This window comes from Apium graveolens, chromosome 9 (assembly GCF_009905375.1).
Source record: "Apium graveolens cultivar Ventura chromosome 9, ASM990537v1, whole genome shotgun sequence".
NCBI classification, from domain to species: domain Eukaryota; kingdom Viridiplantae; phylum Streptophyta; class Magnoliopsida; order Apiales; family Apiaceae; genus Apium; species Apium graveolens.
In genome coordinates this window covers 225,036,265-225,059,380 of record NC_133655.1, presented here as the reverse complement: position 1 = coordinate 225,059,380, position 23,116 = coordinate 225,036,265, and the positions used below count along the sequence as shown (strand labels likewise).

The window sequence follows — 23,116 nt, the reverse complement described above, 5'->3', positions numbered from 1 at the left end:
AAAAATAATAATTTTAAAATTTAAGGATGCAACTTAATTTAATAATTTTTAATATTTTAGGGTTTAACAATTCCCTTTTGGGTTTTAGAAAATAATTTAAAATATTTTTTTTATAAATTTATGATTTAATAATTTACAAGATATAGTGTTTTGTTTAATTTTTTTTTAAAAAAATTAAAGGTAAAAACTTTATTTTATATAACGTTTTGCTACTTTTGTACCAAAACGCTGCTTTATCTAACGTTTTGTCCATATCAAAAAAAATCAAAGTGCTAAAACCGTACACGGAATTCCGTTTTGGGTCTTTTACATAAACGTTACATGATGTACCGTTTTGAGATGATATTTAGGGTTATTATTTTCGGAAATGATATTTTGTACCATTTTTAACCTCAAAATGACATTTAGGATCAATATCCGCGTCCAAAATCCTGTGTCCGCCCCTGAGAGGACCGTATCGAAAATGCCCTTACTAACTTCTCGGTGGTTCGAATAAAGACAAGAATAGGAAAGGATGATGGCAAAAAATACCACTTTTTTGAAATTTGTGACCAAAATACCAAATTTGAGAAATGCAGCCAAAAATACCGACAGAATATGTTTTCTCAGATTGGGTATTTGGAATACGCTTTCTCAGATTGGGTATATGCCCGATTACCCATTCTCAGATTGGATATTTCAACCAACTTTTTTTATTTTTTAAAAGTTGAAATTCGCTTTCTAAGATTGGGTATATGAAATACGCTTTTTCAGATTAGGTATATGCTCGAATACCCATTCTCAGATTGGGTATTTCAACAAATTTTTTTTTTTTTTTAAAATGTTATTTTACAAAAAAGAAAAAGAAATTGAGATACTCAATCTAAAAATGGGTATTTACTTGATAAAAATGGCTAGAATATTGAAAATAAGTATTTTTGTCACTTACTCCAAAAAAAACGTTATTTTTATCATTATTTCAACAGTAAATAAAAAATGGAGTGATCATCTGTGTCAACTAACTCTACCTAACTCCTCTGACTCAACTCACTTTAAAGTTCAAACTATATATATTTCACTAGTAAGTATTTTTTTAATTTGCAGTCCAAAAATTAAACAACATACCTCTCCCTCTCCCCTAATCATTCACCATGGATTCTCCAGCTACTCGCCGTTTTAAAGTCATCACTAGTCACTTGACCTCCATTTCCGGTGACCAGCCGTCGCTTCTTCGATCAGTCCAAACCTCCGGCGAGCTCTTCTCCGGTACACTCCTGCCCTATGTATATATATTACTGTTTATATTGCAAGCGATAACATTTTTTTGTTATCTGAAAGTAATCATATATGATTACAAGTAATGACTCATAATTAAAGTAAATTACATTTGATTACCATTGTAAACTAGTCTTGATTTAGTACAGTGTTCTTGTTTGGATGTAAATATGTAATGCAGGAGTGCTAAAGGCAAGTTATTTGAACAATTAAGTAAGTGTTATTGTAACCTTCTGTTTTGTTCTGGCAGAGAAATGGTACAGTAATTAAACAACTGTGATTTTGAGTTTTTACCCAATGCTAGATATCAAGTGTCAATGCTTTTTCTCACTTGTTTGGTTTAAGTGTTTCGAAATTAAGATTTGATGGGATACCACTATTATGGAAGTAGTCAAGTTTTTACGGGTTAGTGAGTTTCTGTCATCTGAGATCTTAAGAGTCGGAAGAATCTTTGTGTACTAAGCTAAGATAGGTGATCACAGTAACTGATAAAATTTATGCTAAGTCAGCTACTTTAGTGCTTGTTAACAGTGATTCGTTACAGATGTTTTGTGTCCAATCAGCTATGTAAGCTTTCAAGGGGTAGCTAGAACCTGAGACATGTCTATGTGAAGTTGTCAAAACCATGAATTCTTGAAAGCCAGGGTAAATATGTGCATAGGCTTTGGGCATTAGTTAAATAAAAAATGTAATTGAATACCCATATCTCAAACTTTACTAAAATTTACATAAGTTTTGAAATGTTCTTTCATTTGTAAAAGCTTGAGAATATAGGCCTCCTTTGATGGAGAGTTAGTGAGGTACAAATTTACAAATATATTTATGTATTGCCTTTCAGTGTTGTCTTTTTTGGTCATTGTGGTTGCGCTTGTCCTAAATGGTTACTGATCCGGATCCTTACTTTTCCCTCTCTACTTTTTCTCTCTTTCAAACTTAATACCAGTCTTCCGTTTGTAATTTGAGTAGAGCAGGGGTACAGCGTTGTCCTCCCGCAGAAATCGCAGAAAGGAAAGTCGAATGTTTATAGGTTGGATTATTTTATCTGTTTGTTTGCAAGTAGCTTTTCTGTGCTCATGGTGGTCTTTTGAGATAACCTTTTTTTATTGGCAGATCTGCGCTTTCACCTCTGAACCTCATCACCACGTTTCCTAATCATCCTGAAATTAGTACCTTGCATGATAATTTTGAGTGAGCATCCCCCATTATCTATTTTTTGCCAGCCTCATGTTATCTTGTATACGAGTGCTTGACCAATTTGTTCCTTATCATGACGGCAGGCGCTCTGCTGAAACATTTCGAGATCAAAAGTATTTAGGTACACGAGTTGGGGCGGATGGAAGTGTTGGAGAGTAAGTTTGCCATCTAGATTAGTTTTTTAAATACCATTTTATAAAGTCCGTGTGCACTTTTACTTATTATTTTTCTTTCACAGGTACATGTGGATGACATATGGGGAAGCAGCTACAGCTCGTTCATCAATTGGTTCTGGTTTACTGAATCATGGCATACCAAAGGCAAGTTCTAACATATGTCTGTGTATGTAATAGATTTGTTGTTGGCTTAAGTAAACTATCTAGTATTTACTTATTCAGATATAGTGAACATTTTTGGATTTTTTTTTTACAGGATTTAGACATGTTTTTTGTGATAGATTCTGGTAAAATTTTGGGTTGTTTGTCACTACCATCTTATTATATTTTTATGTTAAATTTATGGCAGGGATCTTGCATCGGGCTCTATTTCATCAATAGACCTGAGTGGATGATAGTTGATCATGCTTGCTCTGCATATTCCTATGTGTCAGTTCCTTTGTATGATACCCTTGGTACGTGTAATAGACATTCATAGAAGGTATTAATCAATGTGGGCAAAAGAATTTACTGATTTCATTGATTGCTGTTCTGTAGGTCCTGATGCTGTAAATTTTATAATAAATCATGATACTGTACAAGCTATATTTTGTGTGCGGAAAACACTAGATACTGTGAGTTTTCTTCTTTATCACTATAATCATTTTTGGACATTAAAAGACAACTTAAGTGTTTGGAGAAATTATATTATTTATATACAAAGATTATCATTGATCTGTGGGCCTTTTGATTTTTTCACCGGAACAGTCACTGTTATAAAATTTGGAACACGAGTACAAGCAAATCTGTGATTGAATAAGTTGAGACTCATGATACGGTGTTGTGAATGTACGAATAAAAAATACATATTATTACTTGTATTATGATAAAATTAATATTTGAATATATCCTTAGAAGCACATGCCCAGGCCTTTCCTTAGATTCCTGCCTAATTGATTGGCGCTGGAAGGCCGCTCTACTGCATAGCACCCCCAATATTTTTTGAAAACAATTAGTATAGGTCTATTGCAGCGAATAGTTAAAATTTGATTGGATATTTGTCAAGGATTTAGATCTTCCTGGCCAGACTAGTTACACATGGATAGTTTTGTATGAGAATCAAATATGAACAGTTCACGTTATGTATCTTAAGAATCTGGATGCTATTCTTTCTAAATATTTGTATTTCATATGTTCGGGATGGATAACTTACATTTATTTTGCATGAACTTATTTTGTAAATACTATTGTCCTTCCTCAACAATTTTTGGCTTAAATTGCAGTTGCTGAGCTGCTTGTCTAAGATTCCTTCTGTGCGACTAGTAGTGGTACAAATATCTAGACTGTTCCTCTGTTTAAAGTGACCAATTTATTTCTCAGTATGATGCTATATAATGGAAATGATTTGGCGTAGGTGGTTGGTGTAGCAGATGGTCAAATGTCATCACTACCATTAACCCCAGGAGTAGAGGTTGTATCATACTCAGAACTACTTGAACAGGTGTTTTATAGAATCTTTTCTCACAAATTTTACTTAATAGCATAATAAAGGTCATTTTAGATCCTTCTCTTATAAATTTACTTCACGGGGATCCTTTCACCCCCTCTCACCCGTACATTTGTTAACTTGGCCACAAGAAAATAAAGATTTCACCTATAGTATTTCCCATTTCATGTGGAGGCCAAAAATAGTTGCAACTTGATTAATACTGCAATTTGTCTCTTGCTTGCCACTTATCTAAATGGTTCAATATACTCAAAATCACATATTTTAGTTTAGCAAAAAAAAAATCACATAATTTGTAATAGCAGTTTCTTATTCAAGTTAATGAGCCTTGAAAAAATCCGAGCAAGAACAAACACGAAGTCAAAATTATGAAGAATCTCCCACTTCATTGATAATTTCTTGATTGGACCACCATTAAACTTCACATAGTGTGGAACTTTAGTGTCTAGTTTATATACAGTCGATGTTCGAAAATGTGACATTATTACACATTGACACTAATTGTCCATGACACTGTACGTTTAGATGCGACGGCGTAACTCGTACCTGGATCATTCACATATATACAGTAGACACACACAAACACACATTTATAACCCGACAATGTGAGGATTAAAATGAATTTCTCCGCACATTGAACAACGTATTATCCAAATGAAATGGCTGGTGTTTTCAGGGACAGAGCAATTTCCGGCCCTTTTGTCCACCAAAACCTGCTGATGTTGCAACAATATGCTATACAAGTGGTACAACTGGGAATCCAAAGGTGAGAATGATATACATCTCTCATTAATCCTTGTGTGTTATATCATATCCTGTAAAGGATGTCTCAAAAATCAACTTTTTCAGGGGGCTGTACTGTCCCATGGAGGTTTGATCGCAAACGTAGCTGGCGCAACTTATAAAATTAAATGGAATTCTTCAGATGTGTGAGTATCTTACTTTAGTACAACAAAAAGCGAGACGATCCACAGTTATGTAAAACATACTCCATCCTTTTGAAAGGATAGGAAAGGAAAAGCAAATTACCGGACAATGAATAACTGTGTCAAGATTATTTTTACATATCACAGGTTCCTGATATTCTCTGACACTTGGTTCCTTCATTGACAGTTATATATCATATCTTCCTTTAGCACACATATATGAACGGTATCACCAGATAATGGTGCCATATTATGGTACTGCAGTTGGATTCTACCAGGGGGTTAGTCTCAAACTTTTGTATTTTGTCCTGTCCATTGAGGGGTAAAAATAAAATCCTCATTTCCAATTATATGGGGTAAAAAGATGTTAGGCCTACACTTTTAGGTATATCTTTAGGAGAATGATACTTGGTTTTTTGCTTTGTAGTGTGATCATGTTGAGAAAGGATTATGTATTTCTCCGTACTATGTTTTATCGTGCACTGTCTGTTCAGTATGCCACAAACACGCTAACACATCCACACCATATGTAATAAAGCGATTTATACTGAACTCTCTAATGCTGTCTAATATTATTTTCCAAATGTAGTGCTCATGTCAATTGTAATACTGAAGTTATTTTATGAGAACATTAATCACCAACGAAGCATGCTCTGAAAACTGTAGCTACTTTTGTTTTGTTTTGTTTCAGTAGAATTTGTTACTTATACGTGTATGTCTGGAGTAAGGGTTCAGAAATAGATTGGAAAAGGTGTGTGAAAATGTTAATAAACAAAAAAAAGGGGCAGAAGAAAATTACCTAGAAATTACTAGAAATAAACAAATGAAGTATGGTAATTTTTTCTTCAAACAAATTTGGGTCATACTGATGGTCTAGCATGTTGAGGGAATATGATTTTAGTTTACTAAATCATAATTCTGATAAGTAGATTTAATCTTTAGCAGTATATTAGGGATGGCTTTGTAAATTAAATACTAACCTAATCAAAAGAATCGGGTTGTACTTAAAAGGAGCCTCTTTAGGCTTTTCTTTGTTAATATAAAGTAGCATCTATTGCAATTTCTTTCGCAAGACTCATGTGCTGTTCATTATATTTTTCAATAGGACACCACAAAATTGTTGGATGATATGGTGCATTTAAGACCCACAATTTTTTGCAGTGTTCCTAGGTTGTTTAATAAAATATATGCCAGGTAAATACAGCTAATGTTATTACTTTGTTCTGTTCTGTAATTTGCACTAGATCCTACTTGTAGCAACCTTCTTGACTGACTCAAATTGACATGTTGCAGTATTCTAAATTCTATAAAGGCGTCTGGGGCTATGAACGAGAAGTTATTTACTGCTAGTTTCAATGCTAAGAAGCAGTCAATGAACGGTGCAGTTCTGAACTATGTTCTGCTAATTTACTTGTCATGCTCAGTTGCGAAAATTTTAATTCTTAATGCCATAGCAAAATAGTTTCTCATTTTACTTCATCATAAATAATTTTTTTAACAATTAAAATTTGTTGGCAGCTAAAAATTATAGTACTCCGTAGTACTTTTTTGTGCCATGTGTATATTAAATATGAAAACTATGCATGTGTGTATCTCTGTAAATCGTTCTGGTCCTTGGAGAGATGGTACTCTACGTCTACGATATTCCATCGCCATTCTATCAAATATCTGATATTTAAGGATTTAAAATGTTTTTCCAGAATTGAACTGTCACAATCCTTGGGGGCAAAGAGAACTAAGGAACATAAAGGAAACCCAAAGTAAAATCTCTCTTCTAATGATATATCTTATTCTTCATCGCATTTTCAGGAAAGAATCCCACTTTCATTTGGGATAGTGTCATATTTAACCACATAAAGGAAAAACTTGGAGGTCGAGTTCGTTATATGTTTTCAGCTGCAGCACCTCTATCTCCTGATGTAATGGACTTTTTGAGGGTGTAAGTTGATTTTGTTCATGCATGGTTCCAGAATTCTTTGTTAAAGTCAATAAAAATTAGGCCTATTTATAGTCTGTTGATTTACTTCACAGATGCTTCGACGGTTGCATTATAGAAGCGTATGGGATGACTGAAAATTCTTGCATGATAACTTGCATGGATGATAACGATTATTTAACTGGTCATGTGGGTTCTCCCAATCCTGCTTGTGGTGAGTAATTGGTCATAATAAATTTTTCTAGCGCTTTTAACATGATTAATTGTTGCATTGCTACACATTAATATGTTAAATTGACCCAATGCACAATAATCTACATTCTATTTTCTAATATTTGTGAACTTTCTCAGTCAGCTATGATATATTGATATTGAGACGGTGCTTACAGTTTTCGAGTATTTACCTCAGACTTAGTTATTTTTAATTTTTTAAAAAACTATATACATGAATTCAATGAGCATCATAGTATACAATTGGTTTTCATTCTCACTGTTTGTACTTACCTTTAACTAGTGTTTTTCACCTTTCCAATTGAAGCTACATATAGTATGAATTTGTTTGTTTATATTTCAGAAGTAAAGCTCGTGGATGTTCCAGAAATGGAATATACATCTAATGATCGGCCTTATCCACGTGGTGAGATCTGCGTAAGAGGCCCCACTGTGTTCCCAGGATACTTCAAAGATGAAAAGCAGACGTACGTTCCTTTTCATGTCTTACCGGTTGATCAATATTTTGTGTGTATCAGTGAGTGATAGACCCTAGCGTAGGGGTGTTACTTTTTAAAGTGAAATGTAGTATCTAACAGTGTAATGTAATGCATCAGAAAAGAAGCAATGGATGAAGACGAATGGCTTCATACTGGAGACATTGGGATGTGGTTACCCGGGGGCAGACTAAAGATCGTTGATAGGTAAAAGATTTATACAGTTTTGGTGATAGACCCTGCGGGGTTTAGTGACTGCTTAGTTACATGTATACCATAGTTTAGCTTAGTAGCAACAGTTTGGAAACCTGATTGAATGGACTTCTTATAGGAGTAAATATCTGGATTCTATTGATCTAGCTAGTTTATGTCAGGAAGAAGAACATATTTAAACTGGCACAGGGAGAATATGTAGCTCCCGAAAAACTTGAAAATGTCTATGCTAAATGCAAATTTGTTGCACAGTGCTTTATACACGGTAATGTGAGTTTTGTATACTGCTTTCTCTGTCTGTTTCTTGTGAGTCTGTGATACTGACTGCTTATTTTTTATGCCGGTAGGTGACAGCACAAAATCCGCTTTAGTTGCTGTCATCTCGCTAGATCAGGATGTGTTGAAACCATGGGCAGTAGCTGAAGGCATCATGGTAATTTAGTTTTTGGTTTTTACTGTATGCTGCAAGCCTTCAAGCATAAACTTGGTGACCTGTATATATATTGGTTGACTCAAGTCTTTGCTCATGAGCCAATCACTAAGCCTTAAATAATATCTTCAGTTCATTCTACAAAATTGAGAATTAATGATTTAATGCCTTCTCTGGTGGGTACAGTATGAGAGCTTACACCAGCTGTGCCAAGACCAGAGAACAAAGGCAGCCGTCTTGGCTGACATGGATGCCGTGGGTAGACAAAGCCAGGTACTCTATATATCTGCAATTTTGCGCAACAACTTACTTTAGCATGTCAACACAAGGTAATATTCTGCTCTGCAGTTGAGAGGCTTCGAATTTGCAAAAGCTGTGACTTTGGTGCTTGAGCCATTTACTCTGGATAATGGCCTACTCACTCCTACCTTCAAGGCAAGTGCCCCTTTCCCACAGAATATATAAATCATCGACGTCTCAGAATAATACATTTCTAAAATTTTAGTTTATCAGTTTCCGATGTAAAGTTAAAGCAAGCAGGAGGCTTATTTTTTCATTAATGAGTTGAAATGATGAATTTCCATATTTTAAATGCATTTTTTCCCTTCAGATCAAAAGAGCTGCAGCAAAGGCATACTTTGCAAAAGAAATATCTAGGATGTACACAGAGCTTTCAGCCTCCGAAACCTCTGCAAAGAAGCTACTGTAGAATGAGCGAAGGCATCAAATACAAGAGATTAATCAATCTTCTTCCAACCTTCATTAGTATATAATAACAAGATATTCTGTTGCGGGTGGGAGTGATTGTAGTATTGTCTTCATATTTCAGTTATAAGGAGAAGGGAGTTCGGCGCAGGGCAAGGAATTATGAGGACTGAACCGTGCCTATTTAAGGCTGGAGATGAACTTTTATCACGCAGCCCTAAACCTGGAAGCTGTTGTATATTAACTTTCTCTTCTCCCATCTTTAGGACAGATCTAAACAACCTAAATTTAGATTGTGTAATTTGCGAGTAACATGTCATATGATATTTAGTTGAGAATACTTCTTTCACAATATTCAGTGGAAACAGTGTATTATATTGCACACTGAACAGATTAGTCTGTTTATTTCAAGAAACATGAAGACATAACACAACCGATGATGGACATTAAGAGATTATTATGATTGCGAACAAGAGTGCTTGCTGTCTAATTTAGGTTTTGTTCTTAAATTCCTGCTATTCCCTGTCAAAATAATTATGTAAAATATTTCATTAGTGTAAAGAGGATCCCTGTTTATATGTGTTGTTTTATAGCAAAGAAGATAGATTTCTTAACACAAAAAGAAAGAATTGGAATATAAAATTATCAACCAGAGCCAATGACATCAATTCCAACAAAAAATGGTTCACAAAGACTCCCTGCATAAAGTAAATACATATCTTCCTGATTAACTGAACTCTCAAAACAAGGCTACAACAACAGCCATAACCATCCAAAGGTGATACGAAAACCAGCTCAAAACGTAGAATGAAGCTCCTTTACTTGAAGAAGGTGCAGGTACAATGGCGGAAGAAGTGGGCAATGCAGTAGGAGGGGAAGATGGAGGAAGTGAATCAGAAAGGCGAAGTACGTTGATGTCGACTTTCTGACCGGCTTGGCAGTGACCTGGAACCCCGCAGAGAAAGAAATGGTGGCCGTGCTTGGTGATGGTGATGGAGTCATTACCTGATGTGTGGGTGGTAATTGGGAAAGATGCATTGCATGACTTGTAGTGTACATGTTTCACTTGCATTACATTGTGGAATTGAGAGCTGTACTCGAACACTGTTTTTACCATTGTAAAAAAAATGTTACACAAAATTGACCCATTTAGGGTTTGTATACTTTCTCCGTTTTATATCATTCTCATGTCGTGTTTTGTGTAAAATTAAATATTAATATTAATATAACTAAATAAATATATTAATATAAAAATTGAATTTTTAGGTAAAATATATATAAAATTATATATACAAAATTATATGAAATATATACATTTAAATCATTTATACTTATAACATTATAAAGATATGCATTATTTTTAAAGTATTCAATATAATTATACATATTTATATTTACATTTAGATATTAATATTTATAATAAATATTAATATTTAATTAAAAATATATTTATTTTGTGTATCTCTGTCACGTCGTGTACCCAAAAGGTAAACACAAAACCGACACAATATCTCAGTCGTATATCTCATGCCGTGTACCTTTTCGTGTCATGTAATCAAAATGCAAATACAAACACTAATTTTCTGTGTCATGTTCATGTTTTTGTGTTGCCTAAAAAATTGTGGGGTCTACTCAAAACACATTAATATTGACCTTGTGGTTCCAAAATTCAAAATTCAAACTGCTGCACTAAAAGTAATTGAGTTGTTGGCAAATACTATTGTGGTTCCAAAATTCAAACTGCTGCACTAAAAGTCATCTAAAGCACCAAAGGTATCAGGGGTCTTGGGCTCTTGGCTCTTTTTGGGAAATATACTATCATATGACCCCAGTAGTTCAAATCAACAATAAGACATCTTATATTAACCCTACATAAAAAGAATTCAAAATCAAGATAATAGGGAAGTAAGAAGAAGACATACATATAACATCATTAACTTGAAAGGTTTTGGTAGCAGCCCACTGTTTGTAATCAACTTTCCCAATGGTTGTCCAGCCAGCTGAGTCCCCTACCTTGTACACTGTGCCTCCTCCTATCTGCATGCAACCACACATCATCGCCATCATAAAAACACATATATTAGCTCTCTCCAAACCCAGCACATTTTTCATGATAATTGTTGTTGGTGTGTGTGTGTGTGAGAGAGAGGTGGAGATTGAAATGCAATGCAAGAATGTGGGATGTAGCTGGTTTTTATACTGGCAAGATGATGATTGCACCAGCAAGTGGTTCAGGACCTTTTCGGTTGAGGCGTGCCCCTTGCTTTTTACCAAAAGTAAAACACAACTGAACTGTATAGTATTCATATCATAACATGTCATGCATTGTTAAAAGGCTAGGCTTGCTCCAACATACTCCCACATTGTCATTTATTATGTTCATTACACAGTGTCAAGACAAAACATGCCTTGAGAGTTGAACTTCGATCATTCTGCCATGTCAACTGCTCGCAACAAACTATTCTTTTCACAATCCAGGGGAAAATTTAAAATTAATGGGAAATAAATAATTCACATATAGAAAAGTGTTACAATATTAGAATGTAAGAGCATATTTAATGGAATTGTTGAAATTATTAGCTAAAATAATTTAAAATAGAGATTATCTAAAAATTTAGAAATTATTTAAAAATTTACTGAAACTATAGTGGAGTCAACTATAATAATTGGTCATATTTTAAAAATAGTAAGTTGTTATTATTTGAATATAATTTAACTACTGTTTGTCAGATTTTCGACAAATATAGTCAACTTAAAGAAACGTACTAAATTTTAGGATAAGGGAATGCACCATTTAAGCTAATAAACTTTTACATAATGGGTTAAGTTATACGGAGATCACTTTTTTTGGAAAACTTGGATACCACTTATATTCTGCAAGTTAAATATTACATAAAAACATTACAAAATATATTATTTTGCGAATCAGGCTCTACAAAGATCCTTAGTTTATTCAAAATCTTGAATATCATATATGTACTGCATGTAAAATATTACAAAAATGTTTTATTCTGTAAAATATGTTAAGTTTGTAGAACATTTGTTAGGCTTGCAGAACATACACATTCTACTTATTAAACTTAAATGATTTTCAATAAGTTTAATGAATTATACTCGTAAAACATATTTCACAAAATAATATATTTTATAGTATTTTAATTGCAGAACATATGTGGTCTTTTATAAAAACGTGGTCTTCATAGAACTTTATATTTTTAATATATTTGACACATTTTCAGTTAAGGGTTCATCCTCGTTGGAGATACTTTAAACGGTTTGTCTTGTGACCATACACACATGGTAAGAAAGTGTAATTGATGAGTTGTAAAAATTTTATTGGTGAAATTTTGGTGCATACAAATTGGTTCACCATTATTAATGAGCTCTTTACCAATATTTTATGAACAAATTATCAAACACAAATTTTTAATATGCGCATATAAGAATATACTAGAAAAACCCTACTTTAAAGTTTTCAAATTAGATAACCTGTGAATGCTTTTAAGAGCCTAATTATTTGTCATGAACAACAACAATCCAGTCCTCAAACATTTACGGGGATGGAAATGATATTGTTGCTCCTGCATGTCAAAGCAAACAATTTGCTTTCTATTCATGCAACTTATATTACAATGTTATTTCGATTCATATATAGGTTCAAGATCATTATAGAAGTTTGTCGACATCATGTTACTGTGGTAGAACAAACTTTAAGAAACCATATTTTCTTTATTATTATTTTTTTGCTAAATCTTTTCCTAATCAGGCCACCCAACATTGGCAAATAAGCTATTATAAACGCCGCAGTACATTAGGATTTTTTTAGACCGAATAATTATTGACTGAATATATTCCACATAGGAAAAAATTAATATGGTAGTTTGAATTGAAGAGACATTTTAGGAGAATAAAAAAATGACAATTTGAGTAAATGAGAAAGTTTAGAACAATATAAGTTAATTAAAATAAATTCATTTTAGGAGAATATGAAGATGAAAAATTGAATAAATGAAAAAATTTACGAGAAAATAAGGTGATTATTATTTTCCTTTTTAATAATTCAAAATTTTGAGAAAATAGAAATTAGATTGAGACCAGCGCCACCTTACTGCCATATCTTTATGTTTACCCTTAATGAGCCATTTTTTTCCAGATGTAATATCATAAATTGTATCGTCTATTAAGTATTAATCAATAATCAATTTGATAATAGCATAAAATTAAATTGAAGTAATTTTATGAAGATTATTTTTCAAATTTTAATAATATTAATATGATAATTTTACTTGGCCAGAAATTTTAATAAAATAGTAAGATGATAGTTTGAGTTAAAAAGAAAGTTTAGAAAATACAAGTTAATCATAATTTTTTTGTTTACGAAGTTCTAAAAAAATATTAAGATGTTAGTTTAAGCTAAAATGAACGTTTAGGAGAATAATGTTAATTGTAATTATTAATATATATTAATATTAAAATTTAATGAAATAAAATAAAATAAAATAAAATAAAATAAAATAAATGAAGATAATTTGATAGGCGCCATATTAATTGTTGATTATTAAATCGATTGGGCACCAACAAAGGGTTAGTCTCTTGCCTCCATTATATACAGAGGGATGATTCAAAATGGGCTCATAAATGAAGTAATTTCTACTTGGGCTTCACTTAATAATAGCTCGTTATCTAAAAGTCGTGAACCTTGAAGAAGGCATGGGCATGTCACGGCATATAAGTAATCAAATTTAGAGCCCGACTCCAGCTTAAAGTTATACTCCTATATTCAAGTTAGAGATGCACAAAAAGACCGGGCCCGAAAATCTGGTCCGGCCCGATCCGGTTAAAACCCTGTCAAGCCCGGTCCGGTCAAAATCCGGCCCGGGCTTCGGGCCTCGACGGACCCTATATTTTTAGGCAAAGGCCGACCCGGCCCAGTTAAAAGCCCGGGCTTCGGCCCGGCCCGGTTAAAAGCCCGAAAAAACCCGGTTGTCATCCGATTATTCTAATATATTTTCTTATATATTTATAAATTCACATTTACTATAAATATAAATAATACTTTAAACATATATATATTTACATATTTGTGATTATTAATATTATTTATATACTTCGTTGCATAAATAATGAAAGAAGATATAATAAGTACACTATATATATTTGGATATCATTGTTATGAATATTTGGATATCATTGTTATCATAACAATGATATCATTGTTATCATTGTTATCATAACAATGATAAAATATATTATATAAACATGTTTATTTTTTGCCGAACTTAAATGTTTTCAACGAAGTAATGTTTTCATAAAATATTCTATGCAAACTAATACATTTTTACGATGATCTAGTTGTTAACACATGTATTCTTCGGAATCTCTAATAATACTCGATCCGATTTAAATTAGATAAAGTCTGGTCCGATCCGATCCGGCCCGAAAAAAAGCCCGGTTAGACCCGCCTCAAAGGCCCAAACGGGCTTTGACATTTCCGAAAAGACCGGCCCGGTCAAAGTCAAAGCCCGAAAGCCCGACCCGGTCAAAACCCAGGCTTTTCAAAGCCCAGCCCGATGGGCCTTTTGTGCATCTCTAAGTTAGGCTCAATAATGATATTTATCTATTTGAGCTTTCCCTGACAGTAGCTCTTTAACGAATAATAGTAATAGACCTTGACGATTGCAAGGCCACATTAAAGTCTAATGACCTAAATGCAAAACAAATTCATATACATTTCAAAATTTTATAAATTATTAATTTAAAAGTACTGTATTATATAAACATGCAATGCTACTACTTTATTATGGGTTTTTACCTAGAATCGGGTGTAGTAATCACAATAAACATATTTCATTCACGAAAACAATGTTATTCAACTAGTTTAATCAAACTTGTTCACCGTTTTTTCAATTCTATCATTTTTTTTGTTAGGATTCGAATAATCTAGATCCAAATTTGTACAGAGATTATATCTATGAACAAAACATTATCAATGTTCAAATTTTTTGCAATTAACATATTTGGGTGTATATTCATCCTCCAAAGTCCACAAAAGTTGATACCATATACCTATCTTGTAATGCATGAAAGGGAACTATAACAAAATGAAACAAGAATTTGAGAAAGACTCTTAATCGCACTGTTGGGCATCCCTACACCTAATACAAACCCATAGACAAAGCAAGATACGTTGTGAAAAAACACTTTCTTGATGCTTAGTTTTGTACGTGTTAGCGTTTTTTTCGGTAGAAACTAATCAACTACACGTGTATAATTCTACCTTATTTTAGGTGAAAATTAATGGTGAAGTATGGTGTAGTGGTTCTTTACTTGAAGCAATATATTATTACTAGATTCTTTCTGCACATAATAGCTGATAAAATGCCCCAATTTATCTATTTTATTTAATTTTTTACGATCAAATTGACTCAGTAAATTAAAAACTATTATTTCATTATCTTGAAAAATTGGAAAATACATTAAAAATAGCTTCTAATAATAACTTTTATAATTATTTCTGATTAATGTACAATATAAAAATTGCCGTAAAAATTTGATTAATTTAATCATCATAATTATGTGGTGGTTTACTGGATCGAACTCCCAATGGGGGTCAAAACGATATGGTCTGCCACCTATGCTCGTGGATCTCATTGATTTTTACTCTTATTATGATTTTAGGACATGTGGACTCGACTGGAAATTGCACGCAACTTTTAAAAATTGTCCAAACGTAGCCCTTGCTTTGAGTTTAAAAAAAAATGAAAGCAATAAGTATAAGATATATACATTAATTTCACTTTCACACATAATTATGCTACCGAGTTTAAAAACAAAATAAAAATAAATGATGATAAATATAAATTTGCCAGACTTTCACTCCAAAAATAGAATGAAAATATTTCTCTCCAAATTATTTAATCTCTTTTCTTTTAAAAACTAGGAAGCAAAGCCTAGATAATTGGTTGTGTTCTTCTTTCATCGGAATGGAAATTTGAGTGGAAACAATCTCTTGCTCTTCTAATTCTGGTATACTTGCATTTAATCCTACTCCCCTGCCTATGTGCAAGACCTTTAGGTTTTCACTGCACATGCTTGATCAATTTTACATTTTTTTTTGAAGAAAAAAATTTGTCCATGATTACTTATTTATCTCTTGTTTCCACACAAATTTAAAAGCCATTTCCAAAACTACGACTCTATCAAATTGTTTTCAAGATTAGACATGTAAAATGGGATTCAAGGTTTGACATGTAAAATGGGACGCTTTGAGTAATATTTAGTCCTCATTTATCAAAAATCAATTAGCTCTAAGTTGATTCTAAACACACTACAAATCAGTTTCTCAAGGAACTCTAATAGTTTTAATGAATGTTGAGATGCGTTTATTCAGGCTAACATAGTTACGTCAAAATAAAAAGTTTAACATAGAATTCTAATATCATTTATCTCTAATTCTACTATCATTGACTTTAATCATTCTTTAAAAAAAAAAGGCTTAACATAACAAATTAGCAAACTGATCAACACAAGAAACAGGAAGGTGACAAGTAGAATCAGGTTCTTGTCCTCTTGAAGTTTCCTTTCTTTTACATAAAGAGATGAAGATTGAAAGTTCCTTTTGTCCCTACCAAAATTCCTAACTTGCATTTATTTATATCAACCCGTATAAGCATTACTCTCAAGATTATCTAATGCAAGTCAAGAGCACTAACAAATTACTACAGTAACTGAGCGTCGACTCTCTCGTTTCTCACGTTCGGTTTTCGAATTTTTTTGTTAGCGACTCCTCCCATGGGGAATTATTGTCCACCATGGAATCCCGAAACAGTGCAAAAGATAGTGGAAATGTTCTGGGGAAAGTATCAACCAGAGAGCACAGATAATAGGAGGGAGACCAAGAAGATTAGAGGGACAGTGGTGCTGATGAAGAAAAATATCTTAGACCTGAGCGATTTAGGGTCGTCGTTTCTTGATCGAGTGCACGAGTTGATGGGACGAGGTGTTTCTTTGCAACTCATCAGCTCTGTTCATGTTGATCCAGGTCAGTTTCTCTTTAATCTTACAAACTTTACATTTATCTCCATTTCTGTTCACCAAGTTCAAATCTGTAATTCTAAGAATTTATCCTTGCAAAATTGTAGCACTACTCCTTCACAATGTAGCACCACAGATCATCTTTTTTGGATAGACAAATTACTAATAATAAAACCAAAGCCGGAATATATTTCCTTAGCCTTCACAAGGCCGATTATATTCATTCCTTTGAAGTAGAATAAAATTTATAGTGAAACACAGGAAAAGGTAACTGGCACATGTTTCTCGCTGCAATATAGCAGCACATTGTGGGGGAGAAAAAAAAAAGGCAGAAGGAAAGTAGATGGAAAAGTGAAGTGAGTAAAATTTCACATATATGTACTAGAACTCTCAACTCTGGAGTTTTAATAGGGAGAAAAGTTAAAAGCAAGGTGAATGAAAGCCCTTCCAATTTTTTATTTCGATAATATATAAGAGTACATTCCCCATATTACTGATGCTTATCATTTCAATCCGTAGACTACAATTTTTCCGCTCCCTCTCATTTAAGAATGCTAATGAATTTTTTTGAATCACTTCCTTCAGTTACCTACATCCATTTGTGAAATACTGGGGGAGCATGGTGTTAAAATGTGACTAATTAACCACCTCAGATGTCTGAGACTTTCCAATATTAATTCTAAGCTTGGACTAAAAAAAGGAGATCTTCTGAGACTTTCCAATATTAATTCTAAGCTTGGACTAAAAAAAGGAGATCTTTATCGAGTGATCTAACAATATTTCATGATACAGGATACCTTTTCAAGTAAAATAATTTGATAATGCTTTATCGACTCTCTGATTAGCAACTTTTTCTATACTAATGTACTATATGTCATCCAGTCAACGGAAGAGGGAAGCTCAGCAAAGCAGCATATCTGGAAAATTGGATTACTAGGATTACCTCGGTGACAGCAGAAGATGCATCTTTTAGCATTACGTTTGACTGGAATGAGTCGATGGGCCTTCCCGGTGCTTTCATCATCAAAAACCATCATCGCAGTCAGTTTTACCTAAAAACAGTTACTTTAGAAGACTTCCCTGGTCACGGAAGAGTCCATTTCGTATGCAATTCTTGGGTTTACCCAGCGCATTGTTACAAATACGACCGTGTCTTCTTTGCAAACAAGGTATAGTAACCCTGAATCCATAATATTACTCCTTTTCTGATTCTATACACTTTCCAATAATCCTTCAAAGTTGATACTAGTAACTAGATGACCTGTAAGATATTTTTTTCTAAGATATTTATTCTTTTTTATTAGGCTTACCTACCACATAATACACCAGCACCATTGAGAGAATACAGAGAAGTTGAGCTCATTAATCTTCGCGGAAACGGAACAGGAATGCTGAAGGAATGGGATAGAGTCTATGACTATGCATACTACAATGATCTTGGAAGTCCAGACAAGGGCCTAAAATATGCTCGCCCGGTGCTTGGTGGATCCAAAGAGTACCCATATCCTCGCAGAGGCCGAACAGGTCGCATGCCAACAAAAAATGGTCAGAATCATTCCTACTTCTTTTTTTTTTTGGTGTACTAAGCACATCTTTTAAACACAATTGAATGGTAACCACCTCTATCTATTTACTTTTTATAACAATCTGCGTAATAGTCACTCTGACTCATGTTGTCATTTAAACATCTATAATATTCAGTTAAAGATGAGCGAAAAGGCTAGATTAGCTCTTATGATTAAAAATTGTTTTCAATCTGAAGTAAGAATTCTGAATACTATCATCACTACAGATCGCAACACTGAAAGTAGATTGCCTCTGATAAGTTTCGACATTTATGTTCCACGAGACGAAAGGTTCAGTCACATAAAGTTTTCAGATTTTCTTGCCTATGCTCTCAAGTCCCTCGGTCAGATAATAGTGCCAGAGATTAACGCTTTATTTGATAAAACCCCTGGTGAATTTGATACTTTCCAAGATGTGATGAAACTCTATGAAGGTGGGATAAAGTTACCTGATGGTGACAAATTGAGAACACTCAAGGAATGCATCCCATGGGAGATGCTCAGAGAACTTGTTCGTACTGATGGTGAGCAATTTCTCAAGTTCCCGATGCCTGATGTAATAAAAGGTAACATCATATCTTTCTGTCTCACTACACTTAATTTACAGTCAGCATTCCGACTAACAATTCTGTACCTGATATGATAGAAACAACATTAATAACAAACTGAAGAATTGATATAAGATCATACAATAAATTATGTCTACCTACCTGCATTTTTATTCATGATGTTTAGCTACAGTTGTAGACTAGTTGGGCATTTGTTTCAAGATGAACGTCTTGCCACTTAATTCTCCCCAGATAACAAATATTTTAAGTACTTATGGTTGTTAACTGCAGAGGACAAGTCTGCATGGAGGACAGATGAAGAGTTTGCACGTGAAATGCTCGCAGGAGTGAATCCTGTATCCATTCGGTGCCTCCATGTAAATATAACTTTCATTTATGATTGATCAGTATATAGTAATGGATTCTGATACTGATATTTGAACTTTTTTACTACTACACCTACCAGGAGTTCCCTCCAACTAGTAAGCTAGACCCAAAAGTATATGGTAATCAAACCAGCTCAGTCACAAGGGGACACATCGAGAAGAACATGAATGGTCTAACTGTAAATAAGGTAAATGTCCTGAACAAGTTGTTCTCTGTTGGGAGTTCTGAATATGTGGATTTGCCTCGCCTGTTAAATTTAGGAAACATGCTGCAAGACATTTCCTTGAGTAAATCAGAATTATAAACCTATTTAAATGTTCTTCTGTCTTAAAATTTCAGGCTATTAGAAGAAAAAGGCTGTTTATATTAGATCATCATGATGCACTGATGCCATATCTAAGACGGATAAATACAACCACCACCAAAACCTACGCAACTCGCACTCTCCTACTACTTCAAGATAATGGGAATCTAAAACCGTTAGCAATTGAATTGAGCTTACCACACGCACAAGGAGACATACATGGTGCCACCAGTCAAGTATATACTCCGTCAGAGGATGGGACTGAAGGTTCAGTGTGGCAGCTAGCAAAAGCTTATGCTGCTGTTAGTGACTCAGGCTACCACCAGCTCATAAGCCACTGGTATGTACCATGCAGTACAATTAAGTTTATAATTAAGTACTCAGTATCTTTATACAGAGGCTTCAAAAGAAAATGATTTTATCCAAGTCCAAGGTTGTTTGACATGTATAACTAAATTTTAATTCTGGTTTCAGGCTGAACACACATGCAGTGATTGAGCCATTTATCATTGCAACAAACAGACAACTGAGTGTGATTCACCCAATATATCAGCTACTGCATCCCCATTTCCGTGATACAATGAACATTAATGCTTTGGCTAGACAGATCCTCATCAATGCTGATGGAGTTCTTGAAAAGACGGTGTTTCCAGCTAAATTTTCAATGGAAATGTCTTCTTTTGCGTACAGAAGTTGGATTTTCACAGAGCAAGCGCTTCCATCTGATCTACTAAAAAGGTAAAGAGATTATGATGTCTCTCTTTAAAAATAATATCCGCAGTATATATCTTTAAGAAAACCAGAGTCCAGAAACTACCTTTTTTTCCTGTGCATTGTAGAGGAATGGCAGTTCCAGACTCAAGGCAACCCCATGGCCTCAGGCTTGTAATAGAAGACTACCCTTACGCGGTTGATGGCCTTGAGGTATGGTCTGCAATTGAGACCTGGGTCAAAGAATATTGCTATCTTTATTACCCAACAGACGAAACAATTCAAGCTGACACTGAACTTCAATCATGGTGGTTGGAGATACGCAATGAGGGCCATGGTGACAAGAAGGATGAGCCCTGGTGGCCTAGTATGCAGACAAGAGGCGATCTGATCCTAAGCTGTAGCATCATTATATGGGTGGCTTCAGCTCTTCATGCAGCAGTGAATTTTGGGCAATATCCTTATGCCGGATTTCTTCCAAACCGCCCGACTGTAAGTCGCCGCTTCATGCCTGAGCCAGGCACTCCAGAGTTTGCTGAGCTTGAAAGCAACCCTGATTCAGCATTTTTAAAAACTATAACAAGCCAGCTTCCAACACTACTAGGTGTGTCTCTTATAGAGATTTTGTCTAGACATTCAACAGATGAGGTTTATCTTGGGCAAAGAGACACACCTGACTGGACTTCAGATCAAAGAGCATTAGACGCATTTGAGAAATTTGGAACAAGGCTGGTGGAGATAGAAAACAGGATTGCGAAGAGGAACAGTGATGTGAGATTGAAGAACCGAATGGGGCTTGTTAAGGTACCTTACACATTACTTTACCCTAACACCTCAGACTACAGTAGAAATGGCGGGCTAACAGGCAAGGGAATTCCTAACAGCGTCTCTATCTGAAAAGAAATTAGCATGTTCTGGTAAAACATGAGAGAACATGTAGCTACAAACTCATCTGACATTACGATTCTTTTCTAATTTTTCTGATAGAAAAACAAGCCTTTTCTTGTAATTCATTATTGGAGGCAATTACATAATGATTGTAAATCATGCCTTAACAATTGTATGGCGAAAATGTGGAGCACTATTAATCATTCTTGAGTGTTTGAATTGAGAAGATAGGTGTTACGATGTCTTGACCAGTAAATAAAACTTCTTAACATTCAACACTAACAATGCATCCTCATTTCATCCAATAAACTACTCCTACCTGATATTATGCAATTAAATCTAATTTCCAATAACAGGACTCATTAATCTGAATGATTACAATGGATCACATGGAAGTTAGAATGATCAAAATACCCAAAAAAAAACATAAAAGCACAAGATAATCTAGACAATGAACGATGTGCAAGTAAACAAACACTAGACATTGTCATAAAGCAAACAACACGTGTGGGACGTAGCAACTAATTAGAGCTGTTCACGAACCGAGCCGAGTCGAGTTTTGATCGAACCGAGCCGAACTTTAATTTTTTTTCTGACGAGCCGAGCCGAGCCGAGCTTTCTTAACGAACAAAAACCTGTGTTCGAGCTCGAGCTCGTTAACGAACGAGCCGAACACGAGCTTTTATCGAACAAAATCGAGTCGAGTCGAACCGAGCCGAACACGAGCCGAACACGAGCTTTCTCCATCAAAACGAGTCGAGCCGAGCCGAGCCGAGCTTAATTAAAAAATTCTGGTCAAAACACCGGTTGACTGTTAAAATAACAAACCAAATACTTTTATTTTTTTCTAAAAATTTTGTCATATCACTAAAAAATATTGATCTTAACATCCGTACGGTTGGATCATTCATAAATATTTTTTAAAAAATCGAAATATTAATACGATACTAAACACTAATTACAAGTACAAGTCAAAACACCGGTTGACTGTTAAAATAACAAATCAAATACATTTATTTTTTTCTAAAACTTTTGTCATGTCACTAAAATATATAGATCTTAACATCCGTACGGTTGGATCATCTACAAATATTTTTAAAAAAATCAAAACATGAATACGAGACTAAACACTAGTTACAAGTATTGTTCAAACAAGTGGTTGATTGTCAAAATAACAAACAAAATAAATTTATTTTTTTCTAAAATTTTTATCATGTCACTAAAATATATAGATATTAACATCCGTACGGTTGGATCGTCTATAAATATTATTTAAAAAATCAAAACATTAATACGAGACTAAACACTAGTTACAAGTAAAGGTCAAAACACCGGTTGACTGTTAAAATAACAAACCAAATACATTTATTTTTTTCTAAAACTTTTGTCATGTCACTAAAATATATAGATCTTAATATCCGTACGGTTGGATCATCTATAAATATTTTAAAAAAATCAAAATATGAATACGAGACTAAACACTAGTTACAAGTATTGTTCAAATAAGTGGTTGATTGTCAAAATAACAAACAAAATAAATTTATTTTTTTTCTAAATTTTTTATCATGTCACTAAAATATATAGATATTAACATCCGTACGGTTGGATCATCTATAAATATTTTTAAAAAAATCAAAATATTAATACGAGAC

The 23,116-nt window shown here is 33.9% G+C and overlaps 3 protein-coding genes across 8 annotated transcripts; 2 read left to right on the top strand and 1 right to left on the bottom strand.

Moving 5' to 3' along the window:
• The first annotated feature begins 1,048 nt into the window (after window positions 1–1,048).
• On the top strand, window positions 1,049–9,500 carry LOC141683780 (long chain acyl-CoA synthetase 6, peroxisomal-like). 6 transcript variants are annotated; one of them, XM_074488545.1, is made up of 24 exons: window positions 1,052–1,245; window positions 2,221–2,281; window positions 2,365–2,442; window positions 2,532–2,603; window positions 2,687–2,768; window positions 2,974–3,079; window positions 3,162–3,238; window positions 3,887–3,931; window positions 4,018–4,104; window positions 4,787–4,876; window positions 4,960–5,039; window positions 5,224–5,317; window positions 6,142–6,230; window positions 6,330–6,415; window positions 6,846–6,975; window positions 7,068–7,186; window positions 7,547–7,670; window positions 7,800–7,886; window positions 8,054–8,157; window positions 8,240–8,325; window positions 8,509–8,595; window positions 8,671–8,757; window positions 8,933–9,042; window positions 9,152–9,500. In XM_074488545.1, the coding sequence occupies exons 1-23, from the start codon at window positions 1,131–1,133 to the stop codon at window positions 9,029–9,031; spliced, it is 2,085 nt and encodes a 694-aa protein (XP_074344646.1). In that variant the 5' UTR covers window positions 1,052–1,130; the 3' UTR covers window positions 9,032–9,042; window positions 9,152–9,500. The 6 variants fall into 6 exon arrangements, 3 of the variants coding, with proteins under 3 accessions (XP_074344646.1, XP_074344645.1, XP_074344647.1); XM_074488544.1 differs by having other exon boundaries at window positions 8,933–9,500; XM_074488546.1 differs by having other exon boundaries at window positions 1,113–1,245; window positions 2,226–2,281; window positions 8,933–9,500.
• Window positions 9,501–9,649: 149 nt separating this feature from the next.
• On the bottom strand, window positions 9,650–11,210 carry LOC141683782 (mavicyanin-like). Its single transcript, XM_074488547.1, has 2 exons — window positions 10,950–11,210; window positions 9,650–10,131 (listed from the first exon to the last, which is right to left on the bottom strand). Exons 1-2 carry the CDS (start codon window positions 11,137–11,139, stop codon window positions 9,767–9,769), a joined length of 555 nt encoding a protein of 184 aa, XP_074344648.1. The 5' UTR covers window positions 11,140–11,210; the 3' UTR covers window positions 9,650–9,766.
• Window positions 11,211–16,696: 5,486 nt separating this feature from the next.
• On the top strand, window positions 16,697–21,704 carry LOC141683869 (putative linoleate 9S-lipoxygenase 5). Its single transcript, XM_074488661.1, has 9 exons — window positions 16,697–17,068; window positions 17,944–18,230; window positions 18,366–18,606; window positions 18,854–19,192; window positions 19,466–19,551; window positions 19,641–19,748; window positions 19,901–20,205; window positions 20,340–20,603; window positions 20,705–21,704. Exons 1-9 carry the CDS (start codon window positions 16,819–16,821, stop codon window positions 21,471–21,473), a joined length of 2,649 nt encoding a protein of 882 aa, XP_074344762.1. The 5' UTR covers window positions 16,697–16,818; the 3' UTR covers window positions 21,474–21,704.
• The last annotated feature ends 1,412 nt before the right edge of the window (window positions 21,705–23,116 follow it).